At 43.8% G+C, this 19412-nt stretch overlaps 1 protein-coding gene across 20 annotated transcripts in view; it reads left to right on the top strand.

Moving 5' to 3' along the window:
* ca10a (carbonic anhydrase 10 (inactive)a) overlaps positions 1 to 19412 on the top strand; it is a 211321-nt gene that overhangs the window by 29262 nt on the left and 162647 nt on the right. For all 20 annotated transcript variants that reach the window (XR_015840588.1, XR_015840590.1, XR_015840594.1 and 17 more), the window contains exon 3: positions 10573 to 10715. Coding sequence is in view for 13 of the 20 variants with exons in the window: in XM_088287355.1 (XP_088143481.1) it covers positions 10573 to 10715 (143 nt within the window). In the remaining 7 variants the exon portion in view is untranslated. The remainder of the gene's footprint in view (positions 1 to 10572; positions 10716 to 19412) is intronic.

Genomic DNA, 19412 nt, shown 5'->3' with positions numbered 1-19412 from the left:
GAGAGGGACGGGCTTTTAGACAAACTACACAATCTTCATTTACCCCTTTGGTGGCCTCCTGCGCTGCCGTGACCCAGGTATTCTTAGCGACGTCAGTTCCTGTAGCTAAATATATAATCTTGTTTTTGGTTACCTTAGCAGGGTTGAGCACATGAACCCCTTTAGCTGCTCGGCCTAGAGAGATGTATGCGTCTTTGGGGTTGGCTAGCACTGGGTCCCTGCACACAATCATGTCAACACAAGGGTCCTTGGTTGGACCCGGAAAATATGCATAGAGCCTTATCAACATACATTGTGATGTGTTTTGCTGATTTGTCATGTTTACTGTTAATACTATATCATCTGGCAAGCGGGTCAATTCTATTATAGACCTCCATTGTTTGGCTAAAGTAGTTGTTGGATGAGGCTTCCAATCCTTTCCTGAATAGGCTGCGGTGTTTCCCCAGGATTTATCACGTTGCCCAATCATAGCATAATAATGATATTTTCCTGGAGAACCACCGGTTAAAGCTTTAAGACTTTTCTTACCATATTTTAATTCGGTGTATGGAATTTTGAATGAGAGTGTCTGGTTTACCTTCACACAAACCTGTACTACATAAACATGACTGCTATGATTTGAACATTGTTGACCGGGAAAATAGACCAGACCATGACTCTTTATTACAGCAGCGCGTTGTGTGCGTGGCTTCATCAAGGGAGCGGAATGTGTTCGAGGGGCACCTGAGGCTCCCTTTGGCTTTTTCCAGATCTTCTCATGCAGATGTTTCTCATGCAGATGTGTCTCGTGATATTCTTCGTAATTTTCTTCATGATCCTTCTGTACATTTTGTTGGTTGTGCCCAATTTTCACAATGAAGATGCCATATGCCAGTACCACAGCCATCCCGAAGATGCCGGTCCCGATGAGCAATCGCTGGTTATTGGTGTTGCACATTGTTGCAGTGCCCGAAGGTCAGAGGTTACCAGCACTTAACCTTCGAAAAAACACTGTTTACTCGTGGGAGCTGTAGGAGTCGGGGGAGGGTACCTTTGCAGCTAGATCGCAGAACGGCCGATGTTTCACCCAAGACAGATGAATCCAGTTGGGTCTTCCTTCCACCTTCACAGTCGTGGGCGTGGTGATCAATACTCGATAAGGCCCCTCCCACCGCTCGCTCGACCACGTTTTCCTCTTGATGACTTTGACGAAAACCCAGTCTCCTACGGCGACTGGAGGTTGATGATGCTGTGGAGACAATGGCATATCTCGTTGCACACTTGAGTACAATGACAATAAAGGGATTTCTAATTCTAATTCTAATATCTGGCAGTTCATTGGCGTGACGACATGCGCGATATTCGAGCGTCTTTCTCATGTAGTGGGCCAAGTCATGTACTGAGTCCGGGGCGTCTTTTGTTTTCTGTGTCAAGTCGGGGATATTGTATGGCCTTCCATACAAAAGTTCGAAATGAGTCAAATCCTTTCCTTCTGCTGGCAGGATGTGCATATTCATCCTTACTATATCAACACAGTCAGGCCATGGTCTCCCCGTCTCTTTCATTGTTTTGATTAACTTATTTTTTATTGTACCATTTGTTCTCTCAACTTGCACACTTGAGTACAATGACAATAAAGGGATTTCTATTTCTATTTCTATTTCTAAACCAGCACTCTGTGGATGATAAATACAATGCCTCTTTAAATTTATTTTGAACTGTTCTGACAACCTTTTAATAACATCATTCACGAAATGGGACCCATTATCACTTCTCATGACTCTCGGGATTCCAAATGTTGGTATTATATGTTTACATAGTGCTTTAGCCACTGTCAAGGCATCAGGTTTGGCTGTAGGAAATATTTCAACCCCTTTTTGAGAATACATCAATAATCACCAAACAATATTAATACCCTCGTGACTTGGATAATTGAATGAAGTCCATGTGTATCGTATGGAATGGGTGGTCAGGCTCTGGAAAGGAGCCCCTTTTTGGTCTTACATTCCCTTATTTTTAATGCAAATTAAACATTGTCTACAAAAATTCTTTGCATATTGTGTGAACCCGAATGAATTAAAGTGTTTGTTCACCTGATCAACCATACCCCCCGCTGACACATGGCAAAGTCCATGCGTCACAATTGCCGCCCACGAGAACAGAGATCGAGGCAGCCACGGCTTGTCATCTGGACCGCTGTAAAGTCCATTGTCATATGTGGCCCCTTTTCTTATCCATAATCGTTTCTCTGCATCAGATACACTCTTATGTCTATCCTTAAGAATGTCCTGTAAGTCCTCATCAACTTCATCAGATTTGATATCAGCTTTGCAAACAATGGTATTTCCTGAAGCTGCAGCTCTTGCTGCCTGATCAGCGAAACTATTTCCGACTACCACTGGATCATTTCCTTTAAGATGCGCTTCACACTTACAAAGAGCTAACAATGAGGGCAGCTGAATAGCAGCCAGGAGGTCAACAAGTAGTAACTTATGTTTGACCTCCTTTCCTGTTGTTGTGATGAACCCCCGGAGCTGCCATTGTCGGCAAAACGTGTGAGCAGAGCTGTATGCATACTGACTGTCTGTAAATACTGTCACGGGCCTGCCCTCATAGATCGTGCATGCTTTTGTGAGAGCGACCAGCTCAGCTGCCTGAGCAGACATATTTGATGCCAGTTTTCCTGCTGCGACTACATCGGTTGCAGTTGTTACTGCATAACCCGCATGAATTTTACCATACTGATCTTTAAAAGTGGACCCATCAACAAATATGACATCCCCTTCTGACAGAGGTATATCAGTTATGTCTGGTCTAAGTTTATACATAACGTCAGTCTCTGTTATGCAATCATGTGGGGTACCGTCATGCGGTGTGGGCATCAGTGTTGCTGGATTCAATGTTGTACATCGCTCGATCGTTAGGTTAGGTTGTGATAGCAGGAGTGCTGTGTATGACAGGTGTCTCGTAGGTGAAAGAAAAGACATCTTTGACTCCAGCAACAAAGCTGAGACCGCATGTGGCACCTTCAGGGTTAACTGGTGATAGAGGACTACTTCGACTGATGCTTGTACTGCAAGGGCAGCTGCCACCACGGCTTGAACACAGCACGGGGTTGCCCGAGCAACAGGGTCTAAGTATTGTGAGTAATATGCTACTGGTTTGAGCCCAATGCCATACCGCTGTAATAGCACTGAGGTCATACAATCACGCTTAGCATCTACAGTTTGAATAAATGGTTTGGAATAATCAGGTAATGCTAGTGCTGCGGTGTCAGTTATTGCCAGTTTCAATTTATTGAAAGCGGCGTCAGTAGGCTTCGTCCAATTTAATTTTGCTGACATTGCCATAGGATCGGTGTGTATCATGTTCTGTAATGGCTTTGCCAGGAGAGCATAGTCTATTACCCAAATTCGGCAGTAGTTGCATAATCCTAGAAAAGCCATTAACTGTTTTTTAGTAGTAGGCTTCGGTGTAGCTATAATAGCTGCTTTTCGATCTTGACAAATTGTTCTCCCGTCTTGTGTGAGTGTGTGTCCTAGATACTTAACTTCCTTCCTCCACAATTGGAGCTTATTTTTAGACACTTTGTTTCCTGTCTCTGCCAGATGTTGCAACAGCGCGACTGTATCGATTTTACACTGGCCCTGTGTCGGGGATGCGATTAGAATATCATCCACATACACAATGATTTGACTACCCTCTGGTGGCTCAAATTGGGATCGGCAGTTGGCAATAGCTTCTGGAAAGATAATGGGTGATTCTGCATATCCCTGTGGTAATCGAGTAAATGTCAATTTTGCTCTCTTAAATGTGAATGCAAACCAAACTTGTGCTTCCTCTGATAGCGGAATGCTGAAAAATGCATTACTCAAATCTATAACCGTGAAATAATGTGAATCTGATCGGAGTGAATTTAGTGTGTGGATTTGGCACATTTGGGGTTCGTTGTACAACTGCATCGTTAACTGCCCGGAGATCTTGCACTAACCTCCATCCTTCTGAGGGTGGAGCCTTTTTTACAGGAAAAATGGGTGTATTACATTCCGCCTCAGGTGCCGGTATTAAGATCCCTGCTTCCTTTAATGCATTTATTATTGGCTCAATCCCTTTCTCAGCATCAGGTTTCAGTGGGTACTGTTTAATGCGTGGTTTGTGATTTGTTTTCCCTCGTATCCGGACTGGTGTAACCCCTGACATGAGCCCCACATCAGCTGGTCCCTTACTCCACAAGGAGTCAGGCAGCCCCATCAAGGCCTGCTCCTCAACATCAGAGAGCAAAATACATCACATCTTCAAAGGTGGATGTATGTGCACCTGTAGGTGCATTGTGACCCTGAGTGTGAGTTTGAGCCTAGACCATCCAGTGGATGGGGAGGTCTCCAGCTTCTCCCCACTCCGAGTCCAATCCCTAATAGTGGACACCAATGTGGCAGAGACAGCATTGTTACTCCACTCGTCTTGGTGTGCCTTTGTTACGGATATATGTTTACTCACTGGGTCCGGCATTAAGTCTAGAATGCATCCCGGCGGGTCCACCGTACAGAATGAGGTGGGCCCCTGGAAAACAAAATACATCACTTGGACTATGCTCGGGCCACACCGGAGCAAAGCCTCGGTGTAGGGCTCATCTGGTCCTGGGGTCTTATTGTATCTTATGGTCATGTGCAGGTTTTTTACTGGCATTGTGTCATGCTCCCCCACAAGATACTTTTTTGACAAGTCAACGATGTGTTCTGCGGTTCGGGTCACGTCTGCCGAGGGGAATTCCAAACTCCACCAATAATATGGCACATCCTCAGCTTCTGTGACCATCACAGGAACACAATCTAGGGGGCAGTGTATTACCGTGAACACTCCTTTATTCGTGGGAACAATGGCTAGCTCCATTTGGAGCATATCCGCTCGTCCCAACAGGTTGTGTGGTCACCTGGCCATCATTAAGACTTGGCTGGTGGAAGCTACCTCCCTACTCTGGCCCCATTCCAATTTGACCACTTCACTCAACGGAACTCTCGTTTCCTCTCCACTCGCCCCTGTCATTACTACCACACGCTTTGATTTTGGAACACTGGCTGTCTCCCTAATTACAGATCTCTCCGCCCCTGTGTCTGCGAGACACATCATAGGTTTATTGTTTACATATACCAAAGTCTCTGGCCTCAGTTTTGAGTGTACATTTTCTCTGGACAATTGGACCTCTATCTGATCCTGGCCATAGTGTTCATTTAAGATACAACTTTCTCCTCTCCCCTCATCTGCCTGATCTTTTCCTAGTCATGCCTGCTTGTCGTCTCTTTCTCTACATTCTCTGGCGAAATGCCCCTGTTTAAAACAAACAAAGCAAAGTCCTTTCCTCCTCGCCTCCTCCCGTCTATCACAGTCTCTAACCCCCCCCTTCTTCCTCTATCTCTTTGGCTCTCTCGTGCCCCCCTTTCCCTTCCATTCCAATCATTGCGCCCCTTTGGACCCTGTCTCTTCCAATCTGTGCGTACTATGTAAGTCTCCGCACCTTCCCGCAACTGAACCTCATGCGCCTTCTTTTTCATTTTATCTTTCATCACTTTTTCCGCGTGGACTGCATTATCCATAAACTCATCAATTGAGGCTGTCGGTAGTGTTACCATATTTTGTTCTATCCATGTTTTTATTTGTGGCTTGAGGCCGAATAAAATTGCTTGTTTGAATTGTTGATTGAAGGGACCATTAGGGTGCCCATCCTCACTGATACCACTATTTGTTTTAAATATTGGGTACAGTTTAGCTCTGTATTCTTGTACTGTTTCCTCCATTGACTGTGTAGTTTGATTAATCTTAGCATAGTTTGGATGTCTTACAAATACATGACGCATATTTGCAAAAATGGAATTTGGAGGGCTCAAACTATTAATAACCTCGTCTACCGGCATGGTGAGATCACTATTTTTCCCTGTGTATGGGCCCCACTGCCCTTTGCACTGATGCCATTTTAACCCTGTAATTTGCATGAGTGCCTGTTGCATTTCGGGGCCATTTAGATGGTAACTTTGTTGTAAGTCAATTATTCCCTGTATGCACCCTTCTACATCATCAGTGGGCTTTGGAATGTGTTCGAGGACCCTAATCATTTGTTCTTTTGTCCATGGCCTATGAACCAATACATAATGTGGTTGACCATCTTCCCCTGTTCTTGGATTCGCTACTTGGATGAGCGGGAAGGTCTCAGTGGGTTTACTTACCTCGGGTTTCTCTATGAGGATTGGCGTCCCCCCCATCTCTTTATTCCATAATAACTCGGGCCCTTGGCCCCTACATGTCATTGCGTGCGACACTGCGTTATGTGATGTGGAATTTGGATCGTATCTTGGCGGCGGTATTGTTGGATATAGCTGTGTCGTAGTGGGTGTGAATAAAACATTATAATCTTGTAATGGTGGTTTTTCTTTTTTCATTCGTGTTTTCCCTACCTCCTGTGTATTTTGCGTTGTATTTAACTGCTGTCCTACGTTCGGCCCCGCGAACAGCTGTTCCCTCCTTATTTTTATCACTCGCTTACGTCCTCTCCCTTGTGTTTCATCATCCTCAGCACGAGCTATGTTGATACCATTCTGACTCACCCCCTCCTTTTTCCGTATCTCCTCATGCCAAACTCTAGCCTGCCGCAACTGTTTTCCTGGTGTATCGCGAGTACGTTGTTTTTGCCGATCATGAATGGAGAGGTTTCTTAACAACTCCCCCGTTTCGTTTACTCCAGCCAAATCTGGGTCAAATTGATAGCGCTTTTTCCATTTTCCTAAGTATTTTGTACTCCCTGGGAACTTGTGTTCCATCTGCTTTACCATATCGGGTGATTTTGACCTATCAGGTCTGGCTCCTCTTTTTCCTTTTCATTGTCTGTTTGTTAGTGGTCACACAAAAATATTTCGAGAGATTCTTTGGAGAAATGCTACGTGCTCGTTCACTTCCCCTGATGTCAAGCTTCTACCTTTTGACCTAGAGTCTCAGGCGGACATCAGCTTGGTGTTTAAATTTCACAGAACGTGAACAATTTTAGATCTCCTTCAAATATTCTCCACACACACACACATTCATCAACTGTTAGTACGTCAGTCACAGGCCTGGTCGATTCACTGCCTCACTTGTTCGGACCCGAACCGTCCGGGAGTTCCGTTACCCGGACCGCACCGTTAAAACAACTGGTTTCCAATCTGCAGAAGTTACGTTATCTGCAGTAAGGTTCTCTTGACTAAACTAAATCGGCAGAAGTTACGTTATCTGCAGTAATGTTCTAAATCTGCAGAAGTTACGTTATCTGCAGTGAACAACAGCGAAATAGCTAAGTCTCACACCGAAAACCGTCTAGGTGTCGTGGTACCCAAAATACTTCATGAAGTTTTATCTTACCCCTGGCAGTCCGTGTCCTCCTTCCTGGTTCAGTCGGATGGCGACCGGGCCGCGCGTTGGGAGATCCAGCGAGACTGGCCTCAAAATCAAGATAAGATGAGGGTTTTTAAGGTCAGGTTGCTGTGCACAGTCTTCCTCCAGTCGTCACCGCTCCCCCCGCTCGGCTCAGTCCACATCCGGCTCGAAGGACCACTTTAAAATGTCAAGGGAGAATCGCCCCAATGTGGAGGAGCGACTCACTCCTCGGCAATTAGGAATTTGGACACGGACTCCAAACGGCAAGTTTCCGGCCAGGAGAGATGGAACCCCAGTGAACAGGTCTGATCTCTCAACCTCCAATTCTCCCCGGGCCTTTTATTGAGAATCATAAGTCACGTCGACATGTGCCGACACATTGCAATTAATACAGAAATCAATACAGACTTACACAATCGTTTCAAAGGTACATGAATTCTCAAGGGCATGTTTATTCTTGGTCTAGCTGGTGTTTGTCCGGTCCACATCCGCCTCCCCTCATGTGTATTTAGAGTGGAGTTTGTTCGGTTGCCCTGACCTAAGTGGTCGCCTTAACCTAAGTGTGGTGGTGTTTTTGTTAGTTCCCAGATTTGTTAGTGTTAGTTAATGAATAAACCAAAGTTAGTAACAATATTCCATATTATAGTGTTGTGTGGTGTTAGTCTTTATTCTTTTGTAATGTTGAATGATGTTTAGACTTTGTGTGATATTAGAGTGTTGTGATATTAGACTGTGTGTGACATTAGGTTGTGTGTGACATTAGGTTTATTTCTGATTACATTCGATAACATGATTACTCTTATAATATTCTTCACAAGCGAGAGCGCCGTGCTAGTGCTAGCGTCGGGAGGGATGTAAACAGCTGTGACGATCACTACCGTTAGCTCCCTCGGGAGAAAATAAGGCCGGCATTTAACAGACATGAACTCGATGTCGGGGGAAGAGTGCTTCTCGACGATCGTGCTATCACTGCACCAGTTCTCATGCACGTAAACACAGAGCCACCCCGCCCCTTCTCTTACCGGTGTCCCTCGTCCGATCCGCGCGATGTAGCGAGCGCCCGGCCAGCTGGATGCTAGCGTCGGGGACGTCTGCGTGCAGCCAGGATTCCGTGATGACGATCACACTGCTGTCTCGCACATGGCGGTTTCCTAGGATTTGTAATCCCAGATCGTCGATTTTGTGGACCACGGATCTGGCGTTGGTGAGGTAGAGACTCGGCAGTGGTTGCCTGTGGGGCTGCCGTTGCAGCCGTAGCAAGACACCGGACCTGCAGCCCCGCTTCTGCTTCCTCTCTCTGCGTCGCCTGCGCCGCCTCCCGGTCCCGATGACAAGCCACGTGAGCCGGGCGGCCTCGCCAGTTCGTCCGGAATTTTGCGATCATAGCAAAATTCCTCTGTGATGGTTATTCCGCATCGATATCCAATGTCCACGATGTCCTGGCGGGTATATCGATGCTGTGCCTCAGTTGGTGCCAATAAGAACAAGCAAACACTAATAAAAATCAACTGGGAGGGAGAGCCTTTAGCCGCTGCGTCTATGCGCGCCGCCATCTTGAAAAGAAAAACAAAAACAAAAAACGTGTATGTGCGTGTGTATGTGCAAGTGTATGTGCATGTATGTGCAGGTGTATGTATGTGTTTGTGTATTTGCAAGTGTGTATGTGCGTGTGCTCCGATCTCCAATTGTTATGTCTTTTGGAATGTGTTTTTGCGATAGCGTCTGTGTGAGTCCTCCAGTGCCCAATTTGGTATGTTTGCATCTCTACAGCCAATTTGGAGAATGTGCTTCGTCGTCTTTGTCCATGAAGTGCTGTGAATGTGAGGGCAGCTCATGGAAATGCTTTGTGTGCAAAAATGTTCTCACTACTGAGAATTTCAATAAAGTTCACACATTTAAACTAAGTACTATAAATTTAGCATATGAGAATAATATAATAAATCAGAAAACATCAGGACTACAATGCCAGCCATTCTTGTGACCCATGCTTCTAGTTTCATTTGATAAATGCTTCTTGTTTCATCAATGTTTAAAATATTCAGTAAATATGAACCTGCTAACTTTAATAATCGACATTCTGTCCCGTATGTGTTTAAAATAATGCCAGTAATCGTAATACAATCCTTCAGCGTCCTTACGAACCTTGTCACTTGGATTCACAAGAAACAGTTCACTTGACGCTTCCCTTTACCGCACGGGCCTTCTTCTTCTTCAGTTCTGAGTCTCCACCGACGCAGAAGTGTTCTACTATGCCGCCTATTGATTGAATATGATACTCAAGTTCTTTATACTGATGTTCATTCTTCCACACACGGTTGAACCAACAGTTCAGACATACCACATAAAACAACATATTACATTTACGACATAGATGCTTTGCATCAATGCTATTCACAATAGACAATGCAAAAATAATACTGACCACTTAAGCCCGCGATTGTAGCCCCACTTTAAGGTATTGAGTACATTCAACCAATGTCCCCTCTTTGCTGCTAGTGTGCACAATTGCGCATTGTTCTCACACACTCAGGACAAAGTGAATGTATATGGCGCATCAAAAAATTTTAAATCTGTGGTGTATTCACACTCAATTTTTCCAATAGTCTTGGAATCTATGGACAGCTTTTTTTATAGTCACTGGCGGATCTCGAAAGTTGTTCATGGAGTAACATTAATTGACCTCTCTATTTTTACTTATTAACCTTAATCCACCATACTTTAGATTAAAATAGTTTGATACTGACCAGAGAGTTGCAAGCACCCATTTTTGACAACCCAAAACATCTATCCCATTAGAAAAATGCTCACATTCTATGGTGTTCTTTTTTAATTATGACGGGAAAAACTCTCAAGAACCCAAGGTTTAAAATGAACAAGACGTAATCCAATGTTGTGTTTCAAAGCAATTTCATGGGTTGTAATCAACGCCCCCAAGGGAATTCTGCCAAATGAACCCATGTCAAAATAACAATTAGGGGTATAACCCTAATGGTGCATGAGACATTGCAAATGATTTTAATCCACACCAAAGGACGTTGGTGAAGCATTTGATGATCAAATAACTGAACATCAAAGTTCAGAAACAAGAATTGCTTCAGCTCACTCACCTAAGACATTATAATTGTTTGTCCATCTCAATGACTCATCTTTTGAATAAAAACATTGTTTTTACATTTTTTTGGTTTTGTGTTGTAGTGCCATCTTTCTGGGGACTGGTAAACTCAGCTTGGAACTTATGCTCAGTGGGGAAGAGGCAATCACCAGTCAACATTAAGACCAGTCACATGATCTTTGACCCTTATCTCACATCGATGAAACTAAGCACTGGTGGACAAAAGGTATGGGTGTATTTGGAACTGCTAACTGTTCTGTTTGTCAGCGTGCATTGCCAAGCATCCATCCCTCTTCTTGTCCATTTGTCTGTGTAATGATGAGTGTGTTTGTTTAGGTTATGTATTCTGATTAATTTCAAATTAGGTCTAGTTTTCTTGTGGTTCATGTCTTGTCCTTTTCATTCGGTCTATTGTTTACACCTGTGCTCGTCAATGGAAACTGGTAGTTAGTCTTCATTTATCTTCCTGAGCCACATGTCTGTTCCTCGTTGGATCATTGTTGTTGCTGTCACTGTCACGTACCATTGTCCAGTCTTTTTGCTTATTTGTAGTGGTGTGTGTTCTGTTTCTTTGTTACCTTGAGTTTAGATTTTTTTTATTAGCACTATGTTTGATTACTTTAAATTTAGATATTATCCCAGGAACCTTGCAATTGTTTTTGTAAATAAATATTGTTCAGTCCACCCTGCATCCCAGCCTGGCTTTATCTGCTTCGCTGCATTTGGGTCACAAACCAATAAGATCAATTTCACCTCTGTTCTCCTCCCACTTTATCAATGGACAAATTGTGCCACTAAAGCAGCAGTTGCAGTCACCCTGTTATGTATCCTTAGGGGTGAACAAGAGTCACTAAGAGCAAACCAGAGGGAGCTACTGCACAACCTCCAGTTGTTTGGAAGTAGCAAAATTTAGTTTAAACAAATTGAAAGTGCCGCAGTTTGTTAAGTTGTTGCGACAAAGTGGTGATGAAGGCAATACTGTGAGGAAAAAACTCCTGGCAAAGTTTTAAAGGACCTAATGCTGACAGAGGGTATGAGGAGTTCAGTTGCGATGAGGTCTGCACTTTAAACCAAAGCTAGTGATGCTGGCAATGGTTTAGCTGAAAAATCGAAATACAAAATGTCTTTTAGGATTCACCCATCATCCATTCAGCACAAATGGACCAATTAGCGCACGATAAACCAAAAATTTACTGTTACAGAAATGTATTACTATGACCGAAATCATTTTGTCCATGTCGGTAAATTCAGTGTTTTAAAAAAAAAAGAAAAGCCTTTTCTGTCTGCAGCAATGTTCATGGCCCTTTAAGACCGCTACAGCGCCTCTAGTCACGTGACTCCACCCGCCTGATCGAGAAAAAAAACAGACGTCGCTGTCGTAGCTGGCGATTCAAATCCAGAAGCTTTTTCACCACCCACAACACGACCATGCTGTGCTGAAAGTTCAAAGTGAGAAGCAAGGTTCGACAAGTGACAACAGCCCATTAACGGAGGCAACACAATACGAGAGAACGTCTCAGAGGTGGACGCGATAGCCTAGCACATAGCTAAAGATAAAGCTCCTCTAGTTACAGTGGCGCGCACAGGATTTAAACGCTTCATGAAAGCTGTATTTCCCGATATGGACTACATCGGGCCGGGAGCTTCGACATGTCAAGCATTTTGCATCTACATCCGACTTGTGGTCGGGTCGCTACATGGATCCCTGATTGAGCCTGGCTGTGCATTACATAGACGACAAGTGACGACTGCGCACCAGAGTACTCGAGACGGTACATTTTCCCCGATGATGCACACTTGTTTGTCTTGCATTGACATTTTCTTTCATTTTATTGAGCATTTTTTTGTTTGGCATTATTTACAGCATGAGAGCATCTTGGCGCAATCTATTTGCAGAAAAAGATTTTGCAAGAGGTACCCTTTTTCTTTGTGACATTGTTCAAGTCATGCAAAGCAAGCTATTTGGAATGTTTATACAAATGATTTTTGTACTTTTTTTTTCATTGATGTGTACCAGTTGGTCAATAAAAAAAACAGTCAGTATGCATTTCCTGCATTTATTTTGATTTTAGTCCACAGGGGGGAATTTATCGTGCATTTATCGTAATCGAGGTAAAATTGCTCAATTTCTCGCGATATGGATTTGAGGTCGTATCGCCCAGCCCTACTGTGAAGGGTCCTATATGGCAGTGAAGTATCCCTAGTAGGTGGTGAGACTCGGTCGACACATTTGCTTTGCTTGGTAGATTTGCTTATGTCAGAAATCCACCTTGCTGCAAAGCAGGGTGTCATCAGTGTTACAATGAGCATGATTATAGGTGCAGGTAAAACGTACATTGTTGATAGCAGGGTGATGGCAAAGTCTAACTGATGCCACTTCCAATGACTTTCTGTGGAGTGGCTTTGCAGGGAAAAATGTTTTATTTATAGAGAGACGATGATGGGCGCAGATATGAAGCAGCTGCTGTCAATCTTCAATGAGCTTGCCAACACCAGGGTGACCAATGCAGCAGAGCCAGGAGGTATGATCTGAGCCCACACGGGCATTAAAGTCTCCAAGTAGGAACAGATCCGCCTGTGGTGGGATCTTTTTCATCTTATCTTGATTAATTATTTTTTAACCTCAGTTTTGATGCAGTGTCTGTGAATAGACACTGAAGATGTTTATAGGGCAAGAGGAGGCTGTGAAGTAGAGGGAGCGAATCCCTGCGGCTCTCTGGGAAGGAGGCTCAAGTGAGGACAGTAGAGAGTTGCGTATTGCATCCTATTAGAGCCTGCACTTGTCTGGCTTAAGTCCTTGCCAGAAGAATGTGTAATCTCTCTCCTTCAGGCTGTCGCCTGGTGGGGTGAACTTTGACAAAGTTGGTATTTTTTTCTGGAATTGTCATCTTGCTGGAGGTCGTTAGGGAGTCCAGGACGTATGGTCCTGACATCTAGGGTTGGTCGGTATTTAAATATTGACATAGTTTCACCACATCCTCATTTCACCAGGGTGTATGGTTATACGTCACATATTTTGAAGCTTGTGCTGACCACGGCAAGTCTGTCTTGTGTAGACTGGACTAGCACCACAAATCCTTGATTGCTGTTGATGGTTCATGAAGTGCACTTTTATAGTGTTTTAAGTATACCATGTGTTGTCCAAATTGCTTCACCAAGCAGAATTTGTATTTTATTTTTTTTAAAATGCAGACGCCTGCCCACGGTGTTCTTCCAACCATCTATCCATCCATTCTCTGAACCGCTAATACTTTTGGACCAAGTATAAATTCTAGCAGTGGTTACTTTGCCGTGAACGGAAACTCTCCTGATTTAGTTTTTTTGCCGTGAACGGCTGTGCTTGGTCAATTGCTGGAGGAGGGAATTGCCGTGAATAGGCTAGTCTACTGTGATTACAATAGGTTGGAGCTGAATTTATCATTTTAACTTGATGTGGTGGCTGTCTACATTAACTGGCTCTCGATTTCAGCTAGGGCTGTTATGTCAGTCCAGTAATTTTGTGTTCCTGTCTGCCGATTTGTCACAAGCTGAAAAAAAATGGGTTGTTAATAACTAACGACTGGCTGTAAGGATTTGTGAGCACAGAAAAAAGTAAAATAATATTAATAACTAGAACTGTGAGCAGCTAAAAGGATGTTGAAAATACCAAATAACGTTACTTTTACTGAATAACATGTGAGTGTTACATTACATTTAAATAATAATACTACTATTGGCAATAGTCAATATTGTTTAATTAAATTTAAGCAACAGTCATTTACGTACATGGAGTTTGTCCCAACACACTTTCTGTCCAAGCACCTGACGCATGCGCAAGCAAAGTAACACCGGCAGTTGGCCCGCGAAAGCGCATGAGGAGAAGCGTCACCATAACTGAACCAAACACTTGGTCTGGAGTGCTTGTCGTCCATTTTCTGGTAAGTCGGAAGCTACAAGAGTTTTATTTTTGTTACAAGGTTGAGTTTGTGGACAACAGCGGTAGTGTTTTGCCGATAAGAAGAATGTATTTCTCATTAAACTGAGCTTGCTTTTTTTAACTAGCTAGCAGCTAGCGTTGTAACAATTAAGTACTGATGCCTCATGTCCTCTACGACAGGTGTCAGATCGCCTCCTCATCAGTGATGTGCTGGTGTCTGAGAATAGTGGGACAGTCAACTAACTGCCGTATTAGTTGCCTTCCAATGAGAAGTCGTCTGTGGCTGGCGGCCAGGGGGAGGTCGCGGAGGAAAACAAACAAACATACAAAAAACTAACAAAAAAAAAAAAGCTTTTGTCCAATATGGCCAAGTACGGAAGGGTGAAGCGTACGGATATCTACGCCACGTCAGCGTCAAGGTCATTGCTGATGACATGGAGCGAGCTGGTCTGATGTCAGATTCGATTTAAGAGTGAATATTTATTTTTCATGCAAGATTTCGTGGCTGGTTATTCGGTGCCACTAAAATAATTACATTTATAATTTTAATCATAGATGCATGACTTATTTTACTGTGCTAAATAACAAGACACACTGTTTGGTTTGTCGCTTCACATTGTCTATGGTACAATGCATTTGTTTTTAACATTTTAAAACAGATTGGACATACATGTTTTAATAATTGTTTTCTCCATTTCTTCAAGTAATTTGGAAATGCAAAGAATATTTGGCAACTTTATCTAAAAGGTACAACACTATAAGCACTATAAGTTAGCACATGGCCATTTCGGCTACAGACACGCACCCTTGCACATCTTTTGAATATTTCTTAATTTGATTTCCTTATTTTTTCCACACTGCCTCAAACTTTAAGCAATTATTTGTACATATGCTAATGAAGATGACAAAATCACAGAAATTTTACATCATTCTGATTGGTTAATAAATCAGGATCAAAATTGACATAATCCATTTAGTTTTAGAATGGAGAAAAATTACTCACAAAACTTAAATTCTACCCACTGAAAAATGTTCACACAACCACCGTTGTACTTACTTAAATAATTTTACTATAGTTTCAGACCTCTCATAATTAACTCTCCCTGCTCTACTTGTATTTTGAGATATTTCCATGTGGACTAGGTAAACCTTTTCTGGCACCTGCATTGTTCCGTATACAGTAATACCCCGGTTATCGCGGTTAATGGGGACCGAGACCACCCGCGAAAACTGAAAATCCGCGAAGTAGCGGCGCACCTTCAAAAAAAAAAAAAAATTTTTTTTAAAATAAATAAATAAAATACTTATATATACTTCGCACCTATATATATATATATATATATATATATAGGTGCGAAGTAGTGGCGCACCTTCAAAAATGCTTAAAAAAAAAAAAAAAAAAAAAATATATATATATATATATATATATATATATATATATATATATATATATGGGTAGAGAGAGAGAGAGTGAAATTCATGTTATAACAAAAAAAAACAAATTATTATTAAAACTTATTTTTTTATTCCCCAGCCATTATTTTCGTATTTATTCAATTACTTCTTTTTGTATTTATTTAATTACTTCGACTTTTACCTGCTGGTACGCCGTCCGGTGTGCCCTGTGAATGTTATGATCCTCCAGCAGAGCTGGAGGATTGAGCAGGACTCTCCAAACGCAGACACGGGAAAAAAGGTGGTGATACAAAAATATTTATTATAATCACAATATAGTCAGTGTACTCAGCGCGTCTCGCAGCAGCTGACGGCATGGCGCGAGACAATCGCTGGAGGAACGCCCACACAGCTGAAAAAACAAAAACACACGCGGCATGACAGGCACGGATCATGACAGTGAAATGAAAGGTGGCATTCTTCATTTATTTATTTATTCATTCATAACTGACAGCCTCACGCTACGCTCGTGCCCGGGCGGCTTAACTGTGACACACGCCCGCCCTCCTCCCCCGGAGCTTCCATTCGGTTAAACTTAGGGGCCGCTTGGAACCGCCCGTGCCCGGGGAAGGTGCTCCTCTTCGGCTTACTGTGACGCGAGCATGCCCTCCTCCTCCGGAGCTTCCATTCGGTTAAACTTAGGGGCCGCTTGGCACCGCCCGTGCCCGGGAAGGTGCTCCTCTACGGCTTAACTGCCACGCACGCCGGCCGGAGCTCTGGTACGGTCCGAACCGCGCGAAATGTCGCCACCAATCGTGCTCTTCTTCGTCCACTCTCTTCTTCGTCCATTCTCCTCTTCGGCGCACGCCGGCCGTCTAACCGCTCCAGCGCCCCCTCGTGCCGCTCGGCGAAACTACAATGCCCCCGAATATTTTTTAGACCCGCGAAGCACTGAACCCGCGAAAGGTGAACCGCGAAGTAGCGGGGTATGACTGTATAACATTATTCACGGATGTTAAGAAGTCAGCATACCAGTTTCCTATTCGGGTTAATTTGGCTAAATTGGAAAATGTACATAAGAAAGCTTTGTCCTAAAGATATGCGCAGATACTATGTGTAGATTGTCACTGTTTATTTCTCAACAGTAGAATCCCTCTGTTGGAGAATGCATCCTGAAAGCGCTTTGTGTTTACCTCATTCATGTCCTGATGACCTCATAAGGAGTCCCTGTTAAGTTGCAAAATTAAAAATCGTTGAGTATATCAGTTTTTTGGGATCTTATAATATAAATTTAGATTTTTACCGAAGATAGGCACATCAGTAAATTTGACCGGTCCATCCAATCGCCAGCGGCCGGGCCACCAGTTTGTCACCGTCAGTTTGTCATTATTTCAAGCCCAACCAAACTGATTTCAGTCTGTCATTATTTTAACAGCACTTTCACCAACAGTAAATTACAGATTGTCACCACCAGTCAATTTCACCGGTATGTCTGTCATTCCAACACCAAAAAAACAAACAAAAAAAAAACAGTCTGACAGATGAAAAAGCCAATTTGATTACTGGAGCTGTGAGCCACTATAAAGAGCCCTTGCAATCCTTGGGTTCCTGACACGTAGGGTTATTACCCTCTAAAATCTAAATATTCTTGCTGCGTCTTATGTGTTTCATTAATATTGACCCAGTTTTAGACCCTCAAAAAACAGTTTTAACACAATCGGCTTAAATCTCTAGGAGCGATGAATTAAAATACGACCTATAAAAAAGCCCCCCCAAAATGGTGACAATTTCCTAAGTAAATCAAAATGGATTTTAGGTTTAGCTTATGGCTCTAAAAAACAAATTGTACATTGTGGATCTCGAAGTCCAATCAACAAGTCATAAATTGACATTGTTATACATGTCATCCAACATGAAGGAGTGGAGCTCACAGGTGACCCGGAGGATGTCTACGTTATTTCAGAGGGGGTGGAGGTGCTTCATCAATGTTTCGCTCCGTTATCCCTGGTACATTTCGAGGTGGTGGAGCCACGGTAGAGACGTCTCTCTACCGCGCCCTGCAGCCTTCTTTTCCCCATGTCTTATCCTTCCTTCGAAGCCCGAACCATAAGCTCCCATGCTCTGTCTCCTCAGCAAGATCGCGGAGAGCTCGCTTCCTGTTGGGGCCTGTGGCTCCCAGTGTTTTTAGGAGCCGCTGTACAGATGTTCCAGTGAATCCTCGGCATCCAACCTCCACGGGGAAGGTGAATGCTCTCCACTCATTTTGTGAGCATGTTGCTGATAGATCTGCATACTTGTCCTTCTTTCGCTCGTATGCAGCCTCCATGTGCTCTTCCCATGGTACGGTCACTTCTACCATGATGACAATTTTGACAGGTGCTGATCAGAGCACGATGTCTAGGCGCAGGGCTGTCGTGGTGATTTCTGCAGGGAATTTCATCTGGCGGCCGGGGTCGGCTGCCAGTTGCCACTCGCCTCCTAATGACAGAAGGGACCATTCTGTCTTGGTGCAGCGCTGCGCTTTGGTCCCTGGCTTGGTCAACTGGATCCGCTTTGGGACTGGGAGGGGTTGTTTCTATTAGCTTTGAGTTTACGGGCCTCCAGTGTCTCGGCTAGCTTGTGCAACACTTTCTCATGCCGCCATCTGAATCTGCCCTGAGACAGCGCTATCTTGCAGCCAGTGAGGATGTGCTTTGAATTAGGGTTTGAGGTGTTGCACAGATGGCAAAGTTCTTCTGTGCCGTACCAGGTGTGTATGTTCCAGGGGCTCGGGAGTGTGTCGTAGGTGCCCCTAATCTGAAACCTGAGTCTCGTCCAAGTGATGGTCCTGTTGATCGCGGCTTCCCAAGTGGTCCATCTGCCTTGCTGTTGCTGACTCACTGCTGCGATCTTGTAACTTTCGTCATCCATTTTCGCAACTTCAGATGTTACAAGATCTTTCCACTCCTTCTTGGTTGCTTGAGACCATCTCTTTGGCGCTGTTCCCCATACTAGGCCAGCTCTGCCTGGCTGTGTGAAGCCGACTATCTCCTGGTGCATTAGCCGAACGATGACTGCCTCAACTGCATTCCATTTCAGTCCTGTGCAAATCTTAGGGTTAGCAGATTGGATAGCTGGGTCCGGTGAGTCTTTCAGTTCGAAGAGGAGTCTCACCTTCTCCTTTTCATACCCCAGACGGATAGACTGCAGTGGGAGCTGTAGGGTATTTCTCCCAAAGAGTGCTGTGCTGGAAGGCCGAGCCATTTTAGGATGTAATTATTGGCCTTTGCCTCCAACTTCATAACTGTCATCATGGTGATGTCACTCAGTTTCAAAGGCCACATTATTCGGTGATACAGTGTAAATTGGTAACACCAGACCTTGAATTTTCCTGGTAGGGGACACTGATCTATCTTGTGCAGACCATCCTGGAGTTGGTTTCTGACAGAGGAGGCCACGTTCTTGTCAGAGAGGTCAGACGTATACAGCCTCCCAAGGCTTCTCACCAAAAGGGGGATTCTTTCACCATCCACAGTGAAAGTGATGTCATTTCTAGTCCCTTTCCGTATCGAAAGGCTGCAAGACTTCGGTGGGTTGATCTTCTTGCGGGCCCAGGCTAGTAGCTCCTCCAGC

This window comes from Idiotropiscis lumnitzeri, unplaced genomic scaffold (genome assembly GCF_059441095.1).
Source record: "Idiotropiscis lumnitzeri isolate Australia: NSW breed Sydney's pygmy pipehorse unplaced genomic scaffold, RoL_Ilum_1.0 HiC_scaffold_40, whole genome shotgun sequence".
Lineage (NCBI taxonomy): Eukaryota > Metazoa > Chordata > Actinopteri > Syngnathiformes > Syngnathidae > Idiotropiscis > Idiotropiscis lumnitzeri.
This window is presented reverse-complemented; position numbering and strand designations above follow the sequence as displayed.